The 20,258-nt window shown below is 38.9% G+C and overlaps 1 protein-coding gene across 1 annotated transcript; it reads left to right on the top strand.

Annotated features, from left to right (window-relative positions):
- Positions 1-4,970: 4,970 nt before the first annotated feature.
- LOC113068519 (scavenger receptor cysteine-rich type 1 protein M130-like) lies at positions 4,971-20,213 on the top strand. Its single transcript, XM_026241252.1, has 13 exons — positions 4,971-5,021; positions 5,156-5,494; positions 6,467-6,781; positions 16,047-16,358; positions 16,509-16,820; positions 16,925-17,239; positions 17,319-17,347; positions 17,549-17,642; positions 17,719-18,036; positions 18,411-18,707; positions 18,833-18,904; positions 20,051-20,093; positions 20,201-20,213. Exons 1-13 carry the CDS (start codon positions 4,973-4,975, stop codon positions 20,211-20,213), a joined length of 2,508 nt encoding a protein of 835 aa, XP_026097037.1. The 5' UTR covers positions 4,971-4,972.
- The last annotated feature ends 45 nt before the right edge of the window (positions 20,214-20,258 follow it).

Below are 20,258 nucleotides of genomic sequence, written 5' to 3'. Positions count from 1 at the left end.
TTTATTATTAGGATACAGAGTGATCTTTTTTCTTAGGTATAACAGAATCAACACAGAAAGTGATATATTTAGAAATGGTAACCACCTGATCGTTCAAATCAGAAGATGTATTTAAAAACATATTCCAATCAGTGCAATCTAAACACCCCTTCAAACTTCAATATTAGAAGGTGTCTATTCTTTCACATGTTGTATTTCTTTCTTCACTTGCTTCACAATGGGAATGTATCCAGAAGTCATTAAAATCATATTGTGATCAGCTGAGCCAAGAGGAGGTAAAGACAGAGACCGATACGCTCTCGGGATGGGTCCGTTACTCTTTGATCATGCTGATTCTGAGGAGACTGACCTGGCAGTCAGTTATTCATAATTTTTTTTTCAAAGATATTCAAAACACACTTTAAGCTAAGGAATAAGGCTGAGAGCTCTGTCTCTAGGAACTTTCAATGTCTTGGAAATCTTCATATAGCCTTAGTCTTTCTAAAGTAATACAATCTTTCTTCTCTTTTGCTTTTGTGAGAACTCTGTTGACATTTTTGCTACTCAACTTCAATACATGCATAGGCCAAACTGTATGTGTAACAGCTCAAGCTAATTCTTTTTTTAATAGAGTTTCTAAAGGCTTAATTGTGTTTTGAGACTGTTTTATTCCCCACCATGCAAATAAGTGATTTAAAAACAGCAATGTTGAATAGGGGTTGAATAATTATGATATAGCAGTATTATTAAAAAAATCTTATAACTCAAATATATTTCATTATATATTGACAATATCACTTTTAATATGCAAGTGAACTGTTTTAGATGCAAGTCTTATTATATCCTGGATCTTCAGAAAAGCTTGTATTTGTAAAGTACTGCAATCTCTAGGGGGTTGAATAATTTTGAACACAACTGTATTATGGTGCACCTGTAACTAAGGCCTGGTTCAGTTCTCACTTAGCCACTGGTATAGAAAGCTGTAATCTGTCACTGCTCCAATACACTGGCCATTATTTTAGGATTGGGGCAGCCACCACTGCCCACGTGAAGTTCCAACTACAGCGATCAAGCTACTGGGTAGATGGTCATCCCCTGCTTTTGAATCTTACATAAGACTTGAATCACAAACTATCTCAAATTCTAAGGTAATAATTTCTAGTTCTCAAGGTAATCAATTAGAAACTACTGGTGGTGGTGCAATACCTAATACTCCTAACTTCTATCACTGTTTCCTATCTATAGCTTGTTTATGCTTCTTTGCTTGCAGCCAATTTCTGTGGCCTTCCCCTCTGTTGCCTATTGTGTGGCATTTCTCACTACATTGTATCTTCATGGCTTTCCTCACTATAGCTAGGCATTCCTCCTAACACTTCATGGCTTCTCACTGTGTCCATCGAAGCATCTCATTCGGCTGCCTATCTAGTTATTTCCTTGTGGCTTTTCTGGCTTCATTAAGGCCAATCGGGGCTGTTCCCACTGTGGCTTATTGTGGCCCAACTCTTAATATGACCTATCCGGGCTCTATCACTGTCTTTCCTGTCATGGCCTCTATCCAGCCTATCGTGTATTATCAATATCCAATCTTTCATGACCTCTATCACTATCTGGCTTATCTGGCCTCTATTCACTCCCTATCTCCTCTGACGAGTCGGCTGTCTCCCCCCTATTTATCATTTTCACCCCGTTCCTTAATCGCCACCCTTCACCAGAATCCAGACAGGAGTGGGTGCGTGAGAGAGGAGGGGTGCTGGAAGAGCCAGGGCTGGTGGCAGGATATGGGGCACACCTGATGTGATTGGAGCCTCATCACTGCCGCTGTTTAAATGCCAAGTGCACCTTTACTCAAGAGTCTGGTCGGTCCCAGACCGAAGAGGGAAGCACGTGCAGTCGCCAGACTCTGCCCCTTACCTGGACCCTTATTTCTTGAACCCTACCTGCCCTTCACATACTCCGCAGCACTACAATGACACAATATCCCCTGTTTATTTTGGACACTTCTGTTCCCTCCTTTGGTTATTTTTGGTTACTCCTGCGACCAGTGGCGGCTCCAGACAATTTTGATTGGGGGGGCAATGGGGGTCCTGGTCTTTTCAAGGGGGGTCTCATGAAAACCAACAAAAAATACTGTGGACATGGCTAATAACTGCATATTACTGCTACTAAACAACAAAAACACCTTTGCAATGTAAACAAATGACAGGCTACATTTGTTATTCATATCCTTCACGCTGCACTTTCATGTCAGGTATATTATGCATTTTTATTGACATTGATATTTTTACATTTATTTCCAGAGAGATATTATTGAGTTTACACGCTAAAGTGGTCTTGCTGTTGTAAACACTGTTGCTATTGTAGAAAAAATATTTGCATCACATTTAAAACATAATTATATTTTAATTCATTTCTGAATTGTTTTTATTTTTATAATGATAATTCAGAGAATGAGAAAATCTGAATAAGCCTTACCAGTATTGTGATAATTATTTTTACGTGTTAAAAATAAATAAGTACTGTAATATAATAAAAGTTTATTCAAATAACATAAAAAAGACCAGACCCCTCGATGCCTGTGAAACTTTTCTCCCTCAAACAGCACGCTAGTTGTTACTTCTACACTACAATATAAACATCTGCATGTTCTCACATCACATCGTTCTTGTAAAATAATAATAAGTAAATAAACATCAAAATCACTTCGCTGAGAATGAAACACCACTTACCAGCTGCCACGATGTTGAAAATATCCTCTAGCAATTAAAAAATGCGCGTGCAGCATGAGGAATCTTCCCGGTTAGATGAGGTTGTAGTCAGGTGAACGGTCATCATGTTGGTCATATTGTTTATGGCTAAATTATTATTAATAAATTGTACTAATATTATGATTTGGCGTGGGCAGGCATTCACAAATGTTTATGTTATTACAAAAAACATTTGAGGAAATTTTGCTTTGACAAAAGGGCACTTAAGGGGCAAAGTAGCACGTGCTCAAGTAAACCGGTTCTTTCGGACAATTCGATCAAATAAACCAGTTGAACAAAAAAAAATTTCACAGGTTCTTTTGCGCTCGATGTAATGTCGTCATTGGCGATGATTGCCCTTCATTCAAGCCTTTGGTTTACCCGCACTTATAACATTAGCACATAATCAGTTCAGAATCAATCACCAGAAGAATCAGTTCGGTTCAGATGCGCTCTGTGTCAGTCTGCTTCACGCTGAATCACGCATGCGCAGTTATCATCAGCACATCGGTTCTCGAATCGGACGCGTCCGACAGAAACGGTTCTCGGTTCAGTGTATGAATAAATATCGAAATAATTATTTATTATTGTTCTGCGTAGTTTGAAGAGAAACATTTTTGGATCTTTATCCCGAATATATATATTTTTTAAAAAGGAAGAGGCTGGGGGGTCAAATGGGGGTCAAGGCATTCTTTGGCAGGGTGCCGGTGCCTGCGACATTGGAGGAAAATGCAGGCAAGGCAGAGCCTAGACAATACAGTTGGGAAACACCTGGTGATGTCATTCCCTCTCGCTTGCAAAAATTTGCGAAAACCCGGACTGGGACAGAGGAATGATGGAGACGGCCTCCCAGCCACAAAAGGAGTAAGTGATTTGTTTTCTATAGTCATTTACCCTGTGGTTGGTTGAGGCTGTCGACTAAAACCCAGTTTCTCTGTCCCTGTTCTGGCGTGGAGCGAGAGGAAAAAATGTCCAGAGAGGAACACCTCTGGACAGTGTGGGCAGCGGCCTGATGATGAGGATGTCACTTGGGTGGGGTGAATGTGATGAGTCGGATGGCTTCCCCCTAATTATCATCATCATCCCATCCCTTAATCATTGCCCTTGACCAGGCACCACTAGGTGTGTGAGAGAAAAGGGGCGCTGGAAGAGCCAGGGTTGGTGGCAGGATATGGGGCACACCTGATGTGATTGGAGCCTCATCACTGCCGCTGTTTAAATGCCAAGTGCACCTCTACTCAAGAGTCTGATCTCTTCCCTGTGCATGCATACTGGTGTCCTCGTGGGTCCAGGAAGAGTGGATAGATGGATTCCTGCACCGCCAGAGACATGAGCTGCAAGACCTGAGGTCCAGGTGTAGCCTGCACCCATTACACAGGTCATTTCAGGTCAGGATGCCAGGCTGTCTAGTCCCTTCAAGCGCCGTGGCCAGTGAGATGGATGCAGCTGCTGCCCCTTGTGCCCCAGACCGAAGAGGGAAGCACGTGCAGTCGCCGGTCTCTGCCCCTTACCTGGACCCTTACTTCTTGAACCCTACCTGCCCTTCACATACTCCGCAGCATGACAAGGACACTAGACTCCCTGTTTATTTTGGACACTCTTCCCCTTTGGACATTTCTATTACCTCTTTTGGTTATTTTTTGTTCATAAAAGCCTCTCTGAGGCCTAAGGTCATCTACACCGTGTCTGTCATTTGCTCCCCAAGTCACATTCCCCATGGCATTTAATATTTAATTTAATGTATTGATTTTCATGCTAATCTTATCCATATTCACTATGACTCATACATTTTATTTTTTATATATATATTGATATATTATATATTTGAAAAATATAAATGTATATATAAATGTAATTTGTATGTGTTATGATGTTTGTAGTGAGCATTTATCAGTCTCTGTATCTCAGCAGGTGTTGATTCTGTAAATATCCTGGTGTGCTTCCTCTCTTTAATGTCTCCCGTATGATGTGTGACTATTTTTGACTCTGGCACACTGTGTCTGTGTGTGTATGTCTCTATATGGAGGAGGTGGAGTCCTTTTCAGTGCTGACGTTCTTTTGATGTATATGGTAAAAATGAGAAATGCCTCTTCTGATTTGTCACTGAAGTTGTTTGATGATTTCCTCTGTTCTGTCTAATAAGGTAATGATGAGCACGATTGGTACATTTTAGGGCTCTTTTCTTTAGGGGGCTTTTTAGGGGAGAAACTTCTGAGCTGATAAAATAGTGTGTGTCGTGCTGCATGAAGATGATGAGGAGTCTGAAGATGATGTTACTGCTAAAACTCATCACTGCTGGTAGGTTTATACTTTTAGTTAAGAAGGAAAACCATCTTAATTGCCACGTTATTTATATTTTGTGCATTTTTAAAGTTATTTCTTAAACTTCTTATTCTCTTGTTTTCTTATTGTGCTTTCCTTCTTTCTCTCAGTGTATCATACATCTGTTGCACAAAAAGACATAAATGTGAAGTTAGCCGGTGGTCACAGTCGCTGTGCTGGTAGAGTGGAGGTTCTTCACAGAGGTCAGTGGGGAACAGTGTGTGATAATAGCTGGGATATGACCGATGCTGCAGTGGTGTGTAGAGAGCTGGACTGTGGAGAACCTGTAGATGCTCTGGGTGATGCTCATTTTGGACCGGGATCAGGACCAGTCTGGATGAGTTATGTCATGTGTACTGGATCAGAATCTACACTGAAGAATTGTGGCTCAACAGGTTGGGGTAAAACGAGCTGTGATCACTATAAAGATGCTGGAGTCAGATGCTCAGGTAAAGTGCTCCAATTTTCACCATAACAATACATCCTCAAAAATTTGGGGCCAGTAAGGTGATTTTACTTTATTTGAGTCTTTTATTTGAGTCCTGTGTGTGCAAGGACTGAATTTATTGTCACGGTAAAACGGTAATTATTTGAATTATTACTATTATCATTATTATTATTGCTATTATCATGGCAATTTAAAATATCTTTTCTGTTTTATTATAATTAACAGTGTTTATAATTTATTATTATACTTTTTTCCATGGCTGCAGTCTACGTTGACACACGATTCAACAAGATTCTTGCTGGATTTTAAAATACAAATATGAAATGTTTAGTGTATGTTTCCTATAAATCATTTAAAATGTCTGTGTTTTTTCAGGCTTTTCATTGTTTTATTTGTTGTTTATAGGTTTAAGATTAATTAGTTGTTTAAAAAAAACTAATATGCTAGTGGATATATTACTTTTATACATCAAGTGTACAAAAAGGATTTTCAGTGAATTATTTAAATTAAAATTATCGTCTGTGTTCTTTCAGGTGTCAGGCTGGTTGGAGGTTCTCGCTGCTCTGGGAGGTTAGAGATACTTCATGATCAGACGTGGATGTCAGTGTGTGATGCTGTCTTTGACCAGCAGGATGCAGAGGTTGTGTGTAGAGAGCTGGACTGTGGGGCTCCTGTACAGGTGCTGGGAGCAGCTGCTTTTGACAAAGGAGACACTCAGATGTGGACACAAGAGATTCAGTGCAGAGGAAATGAATCTCAGATTCACTTCTGTGCAGCATCACCATCACACAAACACAACTGTTCACATGAAAACAGTGTTGAACTGGTGTGTGCAGGTTGGAACAAATTACTTCTTCAGATTTAAATCTCCAGATTGAAAATTTGATGTTAGCAAAATTTTCCCTCTCATGATGATGTGATTTGTTAACATTATGAGACTGTCATTTTTTTGTTCTCTCCGTTCAATATATAGACAGTGTGAATGTGAGATTGGTAAATGGTTCCAGTCGTTGTGCTGGTAGAGTGGAGGTTCTTCACAGAGGTCAGTGGGGAACAGTGTGTGATGAAGACTGGGATATGACTGATGCTGCAGTGGTGTGTCGAGAGCTGGACTGTGGAGAACCTGTAGATTCTCTGGGTGATGCTCATTTTGGACAAGGATCAGGACCAATCTGGATGAGCAATGTTTTATGTACTGGAACAGAGTCCACATTGAAGAAGTGTGGCTCGACAGGATGGAATAAAAATTACTGTGATCATACTGGGGATGCTGGAGTCATCTGCTCAGGTAAAATGCTCCAGTCTTCAACATAATAATATCACCAGAAAGTGTCCCCCACCAACTCCATAAAAAGTTTGGATTTTTTTTCTGGACTCTTTGAACATATATTTTTTTTTAAGACAAGGACTTGATTTATATATCACATATCATACACAATGGTAATTAAAACTGCTTTGCATAAAAAAAAAAAAGTAAATAAAAATAACAATAAAGCAAGAAATGTAAAAACATTTTAAATGATTAAAAGGAATTTAAAACAGTTAGGAATAGAAAATGATACATAAAATGTATAAATAAAATATAGTGCAATCAGTCTTGACGATGCACAGTGCTCATTCAATAAATGCACAGCTAAACAGATGAGTTTTAAAGTCGGCATTTAAACGTGACTAATGTTTTAGTACATCTGATCTCTTCTGGAAGCTGATTCCAACTGCGGAAGGCATTATAGCTAAATGCAGTCTTCCGATTGTAGCAGGTTGATATTGGTCACAATGGTTTCAATCACACGGATTGTAACAGGTTGATTGGTCGCAGTGGTTTCAACTACACTCTCTTTGGACCAATCAGGACTTGGTTGCATGCTATCTAGGCAGGGGTTCCCTATGGACACTCCTTACTCTTTGTTGTCGCAGGCACATTTCGGCTCTTGACTCTTCGCGGTGCAGTCATGGTAATTCGATGGGCTGATTTGATTCATCTATAGGCCTTGTTTACATTTACAGCGTGCAGTGTCTCTCCCTCCTGCTGCAGTCTAGAAAATAAAGCTTCCTGAAGGGCTACGTAGGACTCGTAACAGCCATACAACTACTGTAATGCCACTATAATTTTGGTAGATCACCTCGCTCTGTACTGGGCCAATGCTTTATTTCTTCATGCGCTTCTCCCTCCAAATGGTCAAACAAGAAAAAGGCCTGATCCGAAACAGACAAGTGGCGTGCCCTCATGCAGGCCTGCACCTCATAAAGCCACTCTATGAGCCCTATACCTGATCTACCCCAGAACATGGGACATTTTCGACCTCCAGGTACAACAATAAGTCGCTCAGTTACAGGGGCATTAACCATGGCAGTAATAGGGGCTGCAGAGCTGGGATCAGGAGCGTTAACATCCTGCTCCTGGCGCATCCTCTCATTATCCGCTCTTAACTGTGCAACCAGCTCCCTCAACTCCTGTAACTCCTCACCCATAACTAAGCCCTACTGGTACAATGGAGCCGAAAAGGAAAGTAACAGCAGTTCTTCAAAATCCACAAAAGGGTGAAGCCAGCTGCTGTTTTGTCTCTAAATATATAAAAAAAAAAAAAAAAAAAAAAAAAAAGGAGGTTAAACACAATAACACCCAATACAATAGTCACACCACACAAAAACAATAAAACCGGAACAAACGTCTATGGCTTTCAGAAATGCACAAGACCCTTCCGACTACGCCAGATTGTGGGGAGTAGGACTTCTCTTTTACCGGCAACGCCACCCGGGGAATTTCACCCCGAGAATAGGATTTGACTAACTCAATAGTTAAACCACCAAAATACAAAAAGCACACAGGTTTGAATTATGCATGAAGCCAGAGACGTAGTTCCGTTAGAAGACAAATTTTATTCATACAATTACTAAAAAAAAAAACAGTATAAGATACCATACTCTAAAATAGGGGAAATGAGTGCTGAGGCCTTACCAGTGGAGAGGTAGGGTCAAGGGGTGTGGGATCTCAGAGGAGGATTCCCCAATCACACGTGAACACACACACTCACTGCGATAAAAAACCCAAAATAAGCAAACAAGGGAAAACGGCACACAAGAGACCACCACTTTTGCCACTCAGCACTGTGGGAGAGAGAACAGTCAATTATTGGGGAAGGGGAAATAAATCAATTAATGAAAAAAAGCAACTTCAGTCTAAGGCAATTTCTAGGCAGCAAAGGAGACTTAATACCTGCCGAGAGCCTAACAAAAAGAACCAGAGTTTAACAAATAAAAGTTTCAGCAAAAATGAAAGTCGTTATCAAAACTTAAAGAAATATAAATTAACCAAGAGAATCACTGAATCGTAAATTTAACAAAAAAAAAAAAAAACCATAAACATAGACCCTAATCTACACACACATTAAGGAGCACAGTCAGTCCAAAAGATAGCAAAAGCTATCATCTATCACAAATCACGCAAATACCGCCCTACCAGACACCCAATTGGGCAACAGGTCCTGGTGTTGGAAGGCACGTTGCTATGAAGTTATTTTTGATTCAAAACAACTGAACACCTGTGGCAGTGCGATTTGTAGTTGTAGAGAAAAGCCACACATGTGTATCAGTAAATTTGAAGTCACAGAGAGAAATGTTTTAAGAGATGCAAACCTGTAGACTTTTTTTCTCTCCCACAAACACAACACAACAGTTACACCTTCTCAAATTCTTCATTGCAGGTGCACAAATCCTATTCTACAAATCAGAATCAGAATCAGTTTCTAAATCACACATTTAGAAACTCGTATGCTCACATTTTTGATACAATTGCTGCAGTGAATGTGGTGCAAAACGCACTTACACACCCGCATCAAGAAATGTGAAGTCGGAGAAATGTTGAACATCCGCAAATCAATACGTGAATCACTAAATATTGTAGAAACATAATTTTCTGTAAAGTTGCTTTGTAAAGATTTATTTTGTAAAAAGCGCTATACAAATAAACTTGAATTGAATTCATCAAATGAGAGTTGCACACTTGTAGAATATTTTCTCAGAAATGTCTTGTAACTTTTTCTAACACAAAGTACATAACTACAGCTGCTTGAATCTGCTGCGATGAATCTCAAACACAGTTTTTCGCTTTCAAGTGACAAGTTTCGCACTCTCCCTTTTGCAACGAGATATTTGGTTCAAAAGTGATTTGTGCATCTGTAGAGGTAGTGGGCGGGACTGTTTAGAGATTACAGAATTTCAGCCAATCAGAAGAGCTATTGAGCCGGTAGATATACGCCCCAAGCAGTTTTATGCCCCTGTTGTTCCTCATGCGTCCAGTAGGGGAGGCTGTATATTAGTATAGGAGCCCAGTCATATATAAGAACAGCAGACCATATCTATGATAGCAGCAGACCTTCTTGAAGTGATACTTATGAGGTATTTTAAATAATCTGCTAAAGTTATTGTTGTTGATTGTATTGTGTAATGATGCAACATTTATTATTTATAAAAGATTGATCACTTAATCAATTAGCATTATCAATTCAAAAGATGGGTCAATTTATTTCAAAAGGCAAAATTACTTGATTGAGTCAGATGTTCCTACTCAGCAACGAGCCAAAGTAGCTCTTCTGATTGGCTGAATTCACTAATCTCTAAACAGTCCCGCCCACTAACTCTACAGATGCACAAATCACTTTTGAACCAAATATCTCGGTGCAAAAGGGAGAGCGCGAAACTTGTCACTTGAAAGCGAAAAAACTGTTTGAGATTCATCGCTGAAGATTTAAGCAGCTGTAGTTGTGTACTTTGTGTTAGAAAAAGTTACAAGACATTTCTGAGAAAACATTCTACAAGTGTGTAACTCTCATTTGATGAATTCACGTATTGATTTGCAGATGTTCAACATTTCTCCACGACTTCACATTTCTTGATGCGGGTGTGTAAGTGCGTTTTGCACCACATACACTGCAGCAATTGTATCAAAAATATGAGCGTACGAGTTTCTAAATGTGTGATTTGTAGAATAGGATTTGTGATTAGAGTTTGTGATTGAAATATACACATAATGCCAACTAGTATACATACGTACCAATCAAGGAGTCTCACACCAATAGTGAGAATAGTACAGCTACACTGAGCCAGCAGCAAAACTCAACCCGGTTCTGTCACAGGAATGATCGGGTTCATAACAGGGAGACACTGCACGCTGTAAACGTAAACAAGGCCTATAGATGAATCAAATCAGCCCATTTCATTACCTGTCGAATTACCGTGACTGCACCGCGAAGAGTCGAGAGCCGAAATGTGCAACAAAGTGTAAGGAGTGTCTTCTTCTTCTTCTTCTTTCGTTTTATTGGCAACCGCACTTAACAGTGCATTATTGCCATCATCCTGTAGCTTAGATCAGAAACATTCCTATCTCTTAACATTTCTAAGCAACCCCCCCCCCCCAAAAAAAAATAAATAAATAAAAATAAAAGTAAATAAAACCCACTGGCGCTGCGTGTTCAGCTCCTCCAGCTTCCACCCCACTTCCCTTTAACTCCCACTTCCCATCCGCAACCTTATTTACCTCCAGATTTACTTACACTGTCTCACACTATACTTCATCCGCATCTTCTACCTCTCTCTATAATCCTATATACATATTAATCCTACAATCTATTCATTAAACCAGTATTATTCAAAAACTGAAACAACACATTAACCATACTATTTCCTATATCCAAGTCTAATATATTCTTTAATGTTAACTCTTTCCCTTCATTCTTCCATAATTCTTCTCTTAGCACTTCTCTTTCTTCATCATAACCATTACAATTAATAAACACATGTTCCACAGTTTCACTTTGTCCACATTTCTCACACAAACCCGTTGGATGCTTAGATATTAAATGTAATGTTTTATTCAAACCGGTATGTCCCACCCTTAGTCTTGTAATTATACTTTCCTCCCTTCTATTTCTCCCTCTTTTCCTACCTTTTCCCACTTTCTTTTGTATTGCATATAAATGTCTACCTTTACTCTCATTATCCCAATATTGTTGGCACTTTTTAATCATTTCCTCCTTTATTACTGATTTGATTTCTTTTAAACTATGTGATAACTCAATTTCTACCCTATCTTCATCTACTACTTGTTTAGCTAATTTATCTGCTTCCTCATTGCCTTTAATTCCCACATGTAAGGAGTGTCCATAGAGAACCCCTGCCTATATAGCATGCAGCCAAGCCCTGATTGGTCCAGAGAGAGTGTAATTGAAACCACTGCGATCAATCAACCTGTTACAATCAGTGTGATAGAAACCATTGCGACCAATATCAACCTGCTACACCTTGTTTTGTGTTGAACCCTTGGTATTTCTAACTGACTCCATCCTAATGCGCTGTTAGGTCTTCTGTATGTATTTAGGTCTTAGTTCATTGAGTGGTTTATAAATGAGTAAAAGTACTTTAAAAAAAATCCTATATGTAACTGGAAGCCAGTGCAAGGAACTATAGACTTGTGTTATATGCTTTAGATTTTCTGGATCCAGTCAAAATTCTGGCAGCAGTGTTCTGGATGAGCTGCAGCTGTCTAATGGTCTTTTTGGGAAGGCCAGTGAAGAGACTATTAAAATAGTTCACCCTGCTGGTGATAAAGGCATGAAAAAGTTTCTCCAAGTCTTGACTGGAAACAAAACATAATTCTTGCAATGTTTTTTAGATGATAGTATGCTGATTTAATTACTGTTTTGACATGATTACTGAAACAGGTGTGTATCCAGAATCACACCAAGATTCATGACTTGATTTGTTTTTGTTGTTTGACCCCTAGAGTCAAGGTATGCATTTACCTTGAGATCTTCATCTTTGTTTCCAAATGCAATGCCTTAATTTTTTGCATGTTTAACTGAAGAATGTTCTTGCACATCCAACTGGTAATTTCATGAATGTATTAGCAAAGGGAGTCAATGAAGTTGTAGTCATTTGAAACAAAAGTGGTGCAAGAATTGAGCCTTGTGGGACTCCGCATGTCATAGACTTCCACTTAGACTTATGCTCTCCTATACTCACATAATAACCTCTCCCTTCTGACCTGAACCAATTGAGAACCATCCCAGAAAGCCTGACCCAGTTTTCCAGTCTCCCTAGAAGTGTTCTGATCGACTGTGTCAAACTTAACACTGAGATCTAGTAGAACCAGCACTGATATTTTGCCTGAATCAGAATTTAAGTAAATATGATTTATTATCTAAAGAGTGCAGTCTTTGTGCTGTGATGCGGTCAAAAACCATATTGAAAATTGTCCAGGCATCAATTTGAGTTTAAGTATTTGTTCACCTGATTAAATATTTCCTTTTCAATAATCTTGCTTTTAAATGAAGTATGTTGTAACATTTATAAGTGTAATTAATGTAATTTGACCACAAACTTTTGAATTGTATACATAGAAATCACAAACATATCTCATTCAAGTGTATGCTAACTGAATCAATAAATAAGAATAAACCTACAGTATGCAAGATACCTTTGTTTATCGTTTACGTCTACTGTTGTTGTTTTTTTTTTCAAGCTTTTTATTCATATATTCTGAATACAATACAAATATATAAATTTGTTTCCATGTGATCTGAGGAATTTCTAAAATATTGTTTTTATAAACCAAGGTTTTTTATACATATATATATATATATATATATATATATATATATATCAATTCGTTGTTTTTGCTTACAGATGTCAGGCTACTTGGAGTTCTCGCTGTTCTGGAAGATTAGAGATACTTCATAATCACACGTGGATGTCAGTGTGTGCCGCTGTCTTTGACCAGCAGGATGCAGAGGTTGTGTGTAGAGAGCTGGACTGTGGGGCTCCTGTACAGGTGCTGGGAGCAGCTGCTTTTGACAAAGGAGATACTCAAATGTGGACACAAGAGATTCAGTGCAGAGGAAATGAGTCTCAGATACAGCTCTGTGCAGCATCACCATCAGACAAACACAACTGTTCGCATGAAAACAGTGTTGAACTGGTGTGTGCAGGTTGGAGCTAATTTATTTTCTAGATTCAAATCCCTGGGTTGAAATTATAATGTTACCAAAATACTTAAATGTTTTCCCTCTCATACTGTGTTTCATTTACAAAAAAAATTAATTCCGATTTTATATTTTCCTCGCTGTCTCTTTATTTCTCATTCTCTCTGTTCAATATACAGACCGTGTAAATGTGAGGTTGGTTGGTGGCAACAGTCGCTGTGCTGGTAGAGTGGAGATTCTTCACAGAGGTCAGTGGGGAACAGTGTGTGATGATTATTGGGATATGGCTGATGCTGCAGTGGTGTGTAGAGAGCTGGACTGTGGAGAACCTGTAGATGCTCTGGGTGATGCTCATTTTGGACCAGGAACAGGACCGATCTGGATAAGTTATGTTGTGTGCACTGGATCAGAGTCTACACTGAAAAACTGTGGCACATCAGGATGGAGTAAAAGCGACTGTGATCATAATGAAGATGCTGGAGTCAGATGCTCAGGTAAACTGCTCCACACAGTACAGTACCTCACCTTAATCACTTAAATGGTCTCTACTAAAATAATTTAGTTTGATATACTGTACAGACAAACCAAAAATACTTGGCAAAAAATAGTCACTGTTACTTGAATAAACCTGCTTAGTTTCTCTGTGGTTCTCAACATCAGTCTTGGGGACCCACTGCTCTGTACATTGTGTCTTACTTATCTGACAGCTGATGATCTGAATTAGATGCATTAAATAAGGAATACGTGTAAAATATAAAAAGTGTCCCTAGGACCAGTGACCAGGCAAGAAGGCCGAACATATATATAAATATAAATCTTCCGCTGCTTTTGACACGGTTAACCACCAGATCCTCCTATCAACGCTACTGGCGAAAGGCATCTCAGGAAGAACACTCAATGGTTTGAGTCTTACCTATCAGATAGGTCCTTCAATGTATCTTGGAGAGGTGAGGTGTCCAAGTCTCAACATCTAACTACTGGGGTGCCTCAGGGCTCAGTTCTTGGATCACTTCTCTTCTCTGTCTACATGGCATCATTAGGTTCTGTCATTTCAAAAACATGGCTTTTCATACCACTGCTATGCTGATGACACTCAACTTTATCTCTCATTCCATCCTGATGATCCGACGGTAGCTATTCGCATCTCAGCTTGTCTAACTGACATTTCTTCCTGGATGATGGACCATCACCTTCAACTCAACCTTGCCCAGACAGAACTGCTTGTGATTCCAGCAAACCCATCGTTCCATCACAATTTCACTATCAAGTTAGGCACATCAACCATAACTCCTTCAAAAACAGCTAGAAGCCTTGGAGTTATGATTGATGATCAGCTGACTTTCTCAGACCACATTGCTAAAACTGTCCGATCCTGCAGATTTGCTTTATTCAACATCAAGAAGATCAAGCCCTTTCTTTCGGAACATACTGCACAACTCCTTGTTCAAGCTCTTGTTCTGTCCAGGCTGGACTATTGCAATGCCCTCTTGGCAGGTCTTCCAGCCAATTCTATCAAACTTTTACAATTAATTCAGAACGCGCCAGCAAGATTAATTTTTAATGAGCCAAAAACCTCACCTCTGTTTATCAATTTGCACTGGCTTCCAATAGCTGCTCGCATAAAATTCAAGGTATTGATGTTTGCTCTATTCTTTTATTTTTTTATTCTATCTGTTTTCTTTTTATTTATTATATTAGTTAAAATCCCATGCTACATGTACTGTGTTAACCTAACTGAGACTTGTTATAGCACTTATATATCATTGCTCTTTTTGTTGTTTTTGATTGCTTCCACTGTCTTCATCTGTAAGTCGCTTTGGATAAAAGCGTCTGCTAAATGAATAAATGTAATGTAAATGTAAATGTAAATATATATATATATATATATATATATATATATATGTTTTTTTTTTTTGTTAGTTTTTTTTCTGTATGTACTTGCTCAATAATATATTTTTGTATTTAAAAAAATATATTGTGGCTTTTACATTTTTTTGTTCTCAATATGGTTTATAGGTTTCCCGTTCTAGTTGGTGGTTATCAAAAAAACAAATAGGCTAGTTAGATGTATTACTTTTATACATCAAGTATACAAAAATGATTTTATTTTCAAAAGTAAATTATTTAAATGATCTGTGTTCTTTCAGAAATCAGGCTAGTTGGAGGTTCTCCCTGCTCTGGGAGGTTAGAGATACTTCATGATCAGACGTGGATGTCAGTGTGTGACACTGTCTTTGACCAGCAGGATGCAGAGGTTGTGTGTAGAGAGCTGGACTGTGGGGCTCCTGTACAGGTGCTGGGAGCAGCTGCTTTTGACAAAGGAGACGCTCAGATGTGGACACAAGAGATACAGTGCAGAGGAAATGAATCTCATATTCACTTTTGTCAAACATCAGCATCAGTCAAAAGCAACTGTTCACAGAACAACAATGTTAGACTGGTGTGTGCAGGTAAGAACTGTATTAAGAGAGAGAGAAAGGAAGAGACACTTATGTATGTCTACAACACAGTAGTACATTATTTTAAATATTAAAAATTTTCTAAAAACTTTCTCTTTCTGTTACTCTTTCTCAGATTCAATGAATGTGCGGGTTGGTGGTGGTAACAGTCGTTGTGCTGGTAGAGTGGAGGTTCTTCACAGAGGTCAGTGGGGAACAGTGTGTGATGATGACTGGGATTTGGCTGATGCTGCAGTGGTGTGTAGAGAGCTGGACTGTGGAGAACCTGTAGATGCTCTGAGTGATGCTCATTTTGGACCAGGATCAGGACCGATCTGGATGAGTGCTTTGTGTTCTGGAATGGAATCTACATTGAAGAACTGTAGATCAGCAGGATGGGGAACGCACACATGTACTCATAATAGTGATGCTGGAGTCATCTGCTCAGGTGAATTATATAGTATACTGTTTACTATGATAAATGACACAAAACTGTAAATCTGATATTCATGTTGTAATTTTCATATGCTCAACATATACAGTCCAAATAACTGTGATTTGTCTCTTTTGTATCATTTATTAAATATAATATAAACAGATCATAAACATTCCAGACTTATTGATGGACCTCACCTGTGCTCTGGAAGAATAGAGTTGAATCATGGGAACACATGGTACACAGTGTGTGATGCTGTCTTTGACCAGCAGGATGCAGAGGTTGTGTGTAGAGAGCTGGACTGTGGGGCTCCTGTACAGGTGCTGGGAGCAGCTGCTTTTGACAAAGGAGACACTCAGATGTGGACACAAGAGATTCAGTGTAGAGGAAATGAGTCTTATATTTCTTTCTGTCCAACATCATCTTTTAAACACAACTGTACCAATGAGAATGCCATTGGGCTGTTATGTTCTGGTAATGGAACTGTAGTTTCCACTTACTGTGATAATCACAAAGTTTGTTTCTTTTTTGTAAAAAAAAAAATAAAAAAATGTTTTTAAACATTATTCTTCATTAAGGTCACACCGATCTCAGACTGGTAAACGGACAAGACTCCTGTTCTGGTCGAGTTGAACATCAGTATCTCAGTAAATGGGGCACAGTGTGTGATGCATGCTGGGATATGAGAGCTGCCAGTGTCCTCTGTAGACAGCTGAATTGTGGGATTGCTGTGACTGTTGTGGGATCAGACTGGTTTGGAGAGGGAAGTGGTGAAATCTGGGCTGATGTGTTTGATTGTGACGGGAATGAAACAAAACTCTCAGAATGTTCCATCTCTTCATGGAGTCGGGCTGAATGTTCTCACAGACGAGATGTTGGAGTCATCTGCTCTAGTGAGAGGATTTTATTGAGCAAAAAATTTAATACATGCAATATCTCGCAACATCTTTGTAAAATTCCACATCTCCTCAGATTCCTCTCTGGCTCTTCATGATGGTATGGTGCAGTTGTCTGGAGAGAGACAGTGTGAGGGGGAGCTGGAAGTTTTCATCCATCAGGTCTGGAAGAGAGTTCTGCTGGACTCCTGGAGTCTCAATGAATCCTCTGTGGTCTGCAGACAGCTGGGCTGTGGATCTGTGCTGAACTTCTACGGCTCCTCTTCATCCAGTCCTGAACACAGTCATGAGTGTGTGACGGGCTTCCAGTGCTCTGGGAGTGAAGCTCATCTGGGGAACTGCAGCTTTCCACAAACTCTCAACTGCAGCTCCACACAACAACTGTACATCACCTGCCTTGGTGAGAACAACAACATCTGGACAGATTTTCCAGATTTTCATGATCAATAATGTGTTTTTCTGTCTCTGAATATCAGGTCGAGGGTCCATCAGGCTGGTAGGTTCTGGGGGAGACTGTGCAGGGAGGCTGGAGGTTTTTCACAGCGGCTCATGGGGGACAGTGTGTGATGACTCCTGGGATATTAAAGATGCCCATGTGGTGTGCAGACAGCTGCAGTGTGGAGTGGCCCTCAGTAACCAGCAGGTACCAGCCTGGTTTGGTCCTGGTTCTGGACACATATGGCTGGATGAGGTGGAGTGTGAGGGGAATGAGACGTCCCTTGGGAGCTGCTCTTCTTCAGGCTGGGGAAAACATGACTGTAATCATAAGGAGGATGTAGGAGTCGTGTGCTCAGGTAAACAGTAAACAATAATTTAAATGAATTTTGATAACCCATAAATGGGACTTGTTATTAGCAATATTATAATAAATATATTATACACTCAGACAAAGTTAATCTTACTCCGAGGTGCGACGCGTCTGCTGAATATTCATTGTGGAACACATGAAAATTTGAATTCTCAAATGAATGACTCTGATTCGGTTCTTTTTATTTAATAAAAGACATGCATCTTACAATTGCAAATTGTAAAAATTTGATCTATTTATTATTGAAATGGTTTTATCGTCTGGTAGTGAAATATAGGTTATTTTTTCTAAAAATATTATTTATTCCTTAAAAGGTCTAAAATATATATTTTTTATTAATTCCCTATCTTTTCTATTTAGAGTTTAAAGAGATCAGGTTAACTGAGGGCTGTGAAGGGAATGTGGAGGTCTTCTACAATGGTTCCTGGGGAAATGTGTGTTACAACCAGATGAACAGAGACACAGTGAGTCTGATCTGTCAAGAGCTAAACTGTGGAAGATCTGGGAGTGAACCCGGTTATTCAGAGGGACTGAAGCCTCGTAACTGGCTGGATTATTTTAAATGTCGACGACATGATTCCACTTTATGGCAGTGTCCATCTTCACCCTGGGGACAGACTAATTGTGATAACGAAGTGGCCAAAATCACTTGCTCAGGTAAATTTATTAAACCATTTAAACTCAGTGATTATCTGTAAATAAAAAGGTTACATGAAATAACATGAAATGAATAAATTATTTTAAATTGTTTTCATGAAACCGTGATCATGTTATGATCTCAGAGGAGGAAAGTCAACAATCTCTTCAAAGTCGTCTGACATGTTCAGGATCTTCTTATCAGAGAAAGTGCTCAAGTAAGTTTATTTGACAACAAATTGTTTTAAATATTTATTACTTTTTCCACATATGAATCTGAATAGCTGATATAGCTTTGAAAATAATAGTAATGAGTTCCATTATTCATACTGTGCCGGCCTTTGCCAAAGACAATAGAATACATTTGACTCTGTAAACCACTGAGAATAAACTTCATCAATTAGAAAAATTTGAGGTGCTTTCTGCCAGTCATTTGTTTTGCATTGATCGGTTGCTAACATTGATTACAACATTTTTACTATATGTGCTGTTAAACTTCCTTCACTGTTTTTTTTTTAATAAAATCTATTACATTATTTATTTATAAAGCACATTTAAAAACAACAGAGGTTGACCAAAGTGCTTTACAGAATAGAGTAAAACTTACAAATAATCATAAAATTAAATCAAATTAAAAACAAGATTACATAATTTTAAACACAACAATACTCATACTGGTATTGACTGGCTAAATTATTGAGGGCTTTATAAACAAATAATATAATTTTCAAATCAGTTCTGTATTTAATAGTGTACTGGTGCAGTGTAGATACAATAAAAGCCACTGGCTCATTCTTGTGGGTCCCAGAGAGAAGTCTAGCAGCTGACTTTTGCACTAGATGTAGGTGGGAAGAGGAAGATTGAAACGCCATAATAAAATTATTTACAATGTTCTAAACAAGTTGTTACAAAAGTATGAATCACCGTTTGGAAGCTTCTCTGTGATTAAAGTGTTTAATTTAAGGAATGTTAACAAAGATGAAAAAAAAGCTTCACATATATAACAGCACTGATCTGTTTGTCAAATTAAAGTTATGATAAAACAGAACTCCCAGATTTCTAGTAACCAGAAGGTCATGGTTAGGCCTAAAAATAATTATGGTTTTATTTTCATGGTTTAATTAATTATTTTTTTACTTCTAATATTGTATCATATAGTATCATACAGATAAAATGAATGGGATCTTAATGTAACCCCCCCCCCACACCCCCCCCCAAAAAAAAATCGTCACAGAGAGAAGTTGAGGGCTCTAGAACAGAATAAACATAGGGATTTAAACCAGTTTATAATACAGAAAAGAACGTGAGGTTTATGACAATGTTGTGCTGAAGCTGCTCAGTGCTGATTGATGTGTGTGTTTCAGATCATGTTCCTCTCAGACTGAGTGGAGGTAAGGGCCGGTGCTCTGGGAGGCTGGAGGTGTATCATAACACTGTGTGGGGCTCAGTCTGTGATGATCAGTGGGACATCAGCGATGCTCAGGTGGTCTGCAGGCAGCTGGGTTGTGGAGCAGCACTGAGGGCTGATGGGAATTCATCTTTTGTTGCTAGTGAAGGTGTTGTGTGGATGAA

The sequence above is a fragment of the Carassius auratus genome, chromosome 4 (assembly GCF_003368295.1).
Source record: "Carassius auratus strain Wakin chromosome 4, ASM336829v1, whole genome shotgun sequence".
NCBI classification, from domain to species: Eukaryota; Metazoa; Chordata; class Actinopteri; order Cypriniformes; family Cyprinidae; genus Carassius; species Carassius auratus.
This window is presented reverse-complemented; position numbering and strand designations above follow the sequence as displayed.